Source organism: Gracilinanus agilis, chromosome 3, assembly GCF_016433145.1.
Source record: "Gracilinanus agilis isolate LMUSP501 chromosome 3, AgileGrace, whole genome shotgun sequence".
NCBI classification, from domain to species: Eukaryota; Metazoa; Chordata; class Mammalia; order Didelphimorphia; family Didelphidae; genus Gracilinanus; species Gracilinanus agilis.
In genome coordinates, this window is record NC_058132.1 from 414636224 (window position 1) to 414641863 (window position 5640).

General features: G+C 38.8%; 1 protein-coding gene across 3 annotated transcripts; it reads right to left on the reverse strand.

Moving 5' to 3' along the window:
• Positions 1-262: 262 nt before the first annotated feature.
• CRYAA (crystallin alpha A) lies at positions 263-5109 on the reverse strand. 3 transcript variants are annotated; one of them, XM_044666884.1, is made up of 4 exons: positions 4921-5109; positions 4392-4460; positions 3114-3236; positions 263-472 (listed from the first exon to the last, which is right to left on the reverse strand). In XM_044666884.1, the coding sequence occupies exons 1-4, from the start codon at positions 5107-5109 to the stop codon at positions 263-265; spliced, it is 591 nt and encodes a 196-aa protein (XP_044522819.1). The 3 variants fall into 3 exon arrangements, with proteins under 3 accessions (XP_044522819.1, XP_044522818.1, XP_044522820.1); XM_044666883.1 differs by having other exon boundaries at positions 4374-4460; XM_044666885.1 differs by lacking the exon at positions 4392-4460.
• Positions 5110-5640: the final 531 nt, after the last annotated feature.

Here is a 5640-nt window from a genome sequence, read left to right on the forward strand (position 1 = left end):
TGGGATTTGGGCTTTTAACATTTAGATTTAGGTCATCACTAACATCACAGCTCTTTAGGGGTTAGGCCTCAAGGCCCAATGTCTCAGACTCTCTCAGACCTTCATCCCATCTAAGAAAATGAAAACAACAACAAGAAGAGAGGCTAGAGCAGAGGAAAAAAACAACTCTGACTTTTCTACATTTTCCCCTGGCATCTATGCAATGGCTTGGTGACTATAGACTGCAGATGACAGCAGCCTGTGGGACTCACACTGCCTCAGCCTAGGAAGAGGGAGCCAAGGTGGGTTTCTCCTCACGAGATACAGGGATGGACCGATCGCTGTGGCTTGATTCCATGTTAGAGTGGATCTTGGGACCAGAGAAGGTCAGCATGCCATCAGCAGACAGGGAGCAGGAAATGGAGGCCTGGTCCACATTGGAAGGCAGGCGGTATCGGCGATGGAATTCACGGGAAATATAGCCATGGTCATCCTGGGGGAAGACGAAGATGGGAAAGAATGATTACTCAAAGATAGACATTGATCAAACTCTCTCCTGTAGTTTCTGGGAAACCATGCCTAAGAATTCTCATTTTATAATGAATTTTGGAAATCCTTCTGGCTATATGATATGTATATTTTGCATATGTGGGATAGGCACTACCACAATTCTCTAACGGAATGAATACACACTATTGATTCTAAGATAGAAGCTAAGGGTTAAACAAAAAAACCCTAAACACTAGCCTCTTGAATCTCAAGGAGAAGGGGATATTTCCTGGAAAATTTGGAATCTAGAATTCTAAAGAGAAAAGAGAGTCGTTAGATCCTGCCAGCCAAGAAAAGATGGTGTACATGACCCTATAGCTGGAAGATCATCAAAGTACTGAGCCACAAGATGAGGGAACAAAAGACTTAGACCTTTGCCCTCTATCGCTACCAAAAATTGATCTGAAAACTGTAGGGCCAATGGAAAAAGGGTTTCCTCTCCCACAACCTCAAGTTTATTTTCCTTTGTGAGCTGAGGGAACTTTCCTACCATGTACCTGGGACTCACTAGAGTGTTGAACAGAAAGGATTGTTGCATGGTTGGCAACCCCAAGTTCATTTCCCTTGCAAGTATAGTTCAAACAAGAAGTGTCAAACTTATGCCCTGGGTACATGCTAGCCTATAAAAATCTCGAGTCTAACTGGGAAATTTATTTTGTTATGTTTTACCTTAATTGGGAAATGTTTAACAAAATAAATGAAAATGCAGTACAATGTAGATAATGTTAAACTTCTGGTTTTATAAGTCAATTTGCAGCCTATGGATATTCATTTCTATTTGAGTTTGATAACACTTGGTCAAACAATTGATTATGGTGCTAATAGACACATAGACATATTAGAAAGAATTTCAATTGTTTGTGGAATACAATGTTTCCTTTAGGTGTTTTCTGAATTTGTGCAGGGATAAAGCCCTCTAGACACCTCTAAATAATGTTTGTTGTTACCTTAAGGACTTGGAAAAGAACTGAGAACTCTTTTGCCCACAGCTCCAGAGACTCAGAAACAAGACCAATATATCGGTTCTTCCAATTATATCAATTTATTTCTTGAATTAAAATGAGTTTCACTAAATAATCTCACTGTTTTAAAACATTTTTATACATGTATGTATAAAAATATACACACATACAAACCACACACAAATATATTGTTGGGATTTATAGCAATGAAATGTCATAGAATCAAAAATCCCAACCTAGATGAAAATTAGTTTGAATTTCCTTGGATAGGTCTCTGATTTTGCAGGTTCAACTACATTCTCTTTTCTGTGAACTGAAACTGTTAATTAAATAAGATAGAATGGAGAAATGTCTCATTGGCTAAATGAAATTAAAATAGTTGTAAATGTTCCAAGAAGACAGAGAAGTAGCAGAAATAAGACTTAGGGGGGCATGATTTTTCAGGCAAGGAAGCAGGGAGTTTTCTTAAGTTCCTCATATTTTAGGAAAAGGTATAACTTTAAGAAGAAAATGAAGACTTCTGCTAACAGTCAATTGCAATTCAGTTCAACCTTATCACATTTATCTACTCTTTGTTTTTATTCTAATTTTCTATACCATGTGTGGAAAATTTCCAGGTCTAGGGCGATTTTATTTGTTCTCATGTATGCTAGTCATCTTGCCATGTGAAAAGTCAAATGTCCTGTGTGCTTTAGATAAAATAACTTGCTTTAATTTTCCCTGAACCAAAACACAATTTGACATTTGATTGTGATAGACCAAGATATAGCAGAACAATTGCACAATATTCCTGTTTAAGCTTAAGTCTGAAATCATATAGATGGCATGGCAGGCTTCACTTTGGTACACCAATATTACAGTATTATTAATGACTCTCAGTATTTGCTCATGACCTTTCAATCATGTATCTCAAAGGCAAGGGGACTCAATTCAAATATTTCTTAAGCACCTGTTTATTGAGCAAAGCAATATTCTAGGCTCTGAGGATACATAGATAGAAACAAAACTATCCCTTATTTAGCTCATTTAATTAAATCATTCTTCTAGCAAAACAGACACCTTTGGTATAGCAGATAGAACACAAGATTTGGAGGGCTCTGACACTCAGACTAGCTGTATGACCCAGGCACATCCCAATGTACATGAATCTCAGGCAATTGTCTAAGACTATAAATTGCAATGGGTTATTGTTATCTGCCTTCAGGTAGAAGGAATTCCCACATGAGGAAATCACACATCCTTGATGTATTGAAGTATTTTTCTGGCAAATAGGCTGATGGAGTAACCAGGAAATGAAGTTGGACAGTTATTTACAAAGTTGTTTAACCTACACTGGCAGTAGAGCCATATTTGAAGTCCAGTATTGTCACTTGTAGGTTGGTGTTCTGTCAGACTGCCCTGCCAATAATCACTTACGTTGCTCTGTTTTATCTTCTAAGAGGCTTTTGAGTCTTCATTGTAACTCTCAGAAGAAAGTGGTTTAATTTGAATAATTCATTCACTGTTTTATTCTCTCTGACCCAACTCCTCCTTTCTCAGTCCTAATAAGGACTTCAAAAAGAGGATAAAAAGATAAACCAGAAATGTTTCGCTAATGGTGGATGCTAATGATTTTTGTCTTACCTGTCTTTCACTGTGCTTCCCATGAATTTCCACATAGTCATCCGACACCTTCACAGTCAAGTCTTCAGGAGAGAAGTGTTTTACATCCAGGTAGATAACAAACTTGTCTCGGTCAGATCTCACCTGAAATGAAAATGTCAAATGCAGATTTACCAATCACCTGGCAGAGCCTATTGGTGGACAAGGAAACAATTCTCTTCCATGTTCCCTGAAATGGACTGTAGAAAGCTAAAGGGGTTAGAATAGGTCTGTGGCTCCTTCCATTTTTAAGATAGGGGATGTAGAGTAAAAAACTCTAAAAGCAAAATAAGGTGGGTTGAATTATTTGACGAATCTGGTCTCCATAGACATGCTTAATCTTTAAGTCCAAAAAAAAAATGTTTTCTCAATAAAAGGTTTTTCACTTGTTTATTTTGCCCAAGTGTTTCACATAGTTGTCTCCACTCTGTAGTTCACTTTGCATATCTAGTTGTCTATCTCGTCAAGACTGATTCATTTTAATACTCTTTTTTAATTTTTTTTGCCAATTCCATGTAATAACAAATTTCCATATAAGTTTTAACATTCTTCAGAATCTTTCCATTTCAAGCAGTGGGTGAATCTGATTATTGTTGTGGAATATTTTTACATAACTCATCCTTCCTTTGAACATTTGGGTATCACTTAAGCACTTACACTAATAGAATCATTGCATCATAATGGATTGCACATTTAAACATTAGGGTCAAGTAGACCTGGATTCAAATCATACTTTTGACTCTTACTAGCTGAGCGGCCATGAACAAGTCATTTGTTCTCTCTGAGCATCATTTTTCTCATTTGTGAAAAAGAGGATAATAATCCTTGGAGTACTTACCTCACAGGCTCTTTGTGAGGATCAAATGAGATATAACATGCATAGGCACCTTGCCAACTTTCAAATGCTCTATAAATATCAATTATTACTATCCATCTTTTACTTAACCAGCCCTTTTATCAGTTTCCTGAATTTCGTAGGGTTACCTTTGGTGCATTTCTTTCTTTCATTCATATATATATATATATATATATATATATACATATATATATATATATATATATTTTTTTTTTAAGACCAGGCACTGGGAGATTCTACTAACTCAAAAGGGAAGAAGAGATTCTAACCTTTCTGCAGATTTTCTAGAGAGAAAACCCTAGATAGACTGACTGGAAGGATACAAGGAAGCGCCCACCCCCCCAGCCTGGCTTCCACGGCCCAGAGCAGACAGTTGGGGAAGTAGCTGAACACAAACAACTTGCCTTGGTAGGGTTGTTCTTGGGGTGTCCAGCATGTGGTTTGTGCATTTCAAACCACACATGGGTCATGAGCTGATGGGAGGAAAAGAGAACGGTCTGCTCAGTTTGGATTTATCTTCAGCTCCCCCCTTCCCAGGGACACGGTGTAGACTAGAGTAGCGCTCTGCTGCTGCACTATTTCTCCATTAGGGATGCAATCATGCAGCTAGAGTTAAAGAATGGTAAGTGCCGAGCACCAGTTTGGGCTTTGCTTGACTGAGTGGAGACATCTATTAATGTGAGAATTTGGAGGGGGATTTGGGAGAGGGGAATAAAGCTGGCTAACGAACCGTAGGCACATGCTTACGTGCAAAGTGAGTAACGGAGCCTGAGGACATCGATGGAAACATAATGTGAGCTGCTGGAGCAGGCACACGGTCAAACCATGTTTTCCTCCTTTAAAAGGTCACTGGGTCATTGATACCTCTGACTAGCTATACGAAAACTGACAAAGGAAAAGGGTATCTACTATAGGGAATAAAAAGATTCTTACCTCAGAAATGCCTGACTCCAACACAGTTCGGAAGAGTGACTGCCGGTAATAAGGACTGATGGTGGAAGAGAGGAAAGGCAAGAGGTCATATTCAAAAAGGCCTTCTCCAAAAAACTGGTCAAACAAGCGGCTTGGATATAAGGATCCAAGAGCACGTTTGAACCAGGGGTGCTGGATGGTTATGTCCATGTCTGCTGGCTACAAGGTGGAGAGTTGAGAAGGCAATGCAAGCACTCTAGGGAGAGTGGTGTCGTTCCCTGGGCTGCATAGCACTCAGCTGCAAAATGTCCCCTATATATACCCCTTTGGCTGAATGAAGGCATTAAGTGGGATTTTTTCTGGAAAGACATGAGCTCATAGTGAAGGCATTCCAGTCAGCAGAAATGCACAGGAAGACCTGAGAGTGACAGTCTGGGCAGAATTTGGGTTGCCCTGAATGGTGACTGCCTTCTGTTTTCTAGGTTTGCCTCTTTCCAGGTCCTGATTGATTTTAGTCACAAATCATATTTTTGCTTTCTCCTTATCTGTTGTGTTTTTTTTTAAACAGGAAATTCACCTGAGAGAAATTACTACTTGAGAATTTTCTCATGTATCACGTTCATGTTAGGGGTGGCAGTAACATTTTTAATGCGTGCTCATGAGATCTCACTGATATTTGTCAATTCCTCCTAGAATCATAAGATTGAAAGCACCTCAACCATATAACCCTAGTCCTCTTGA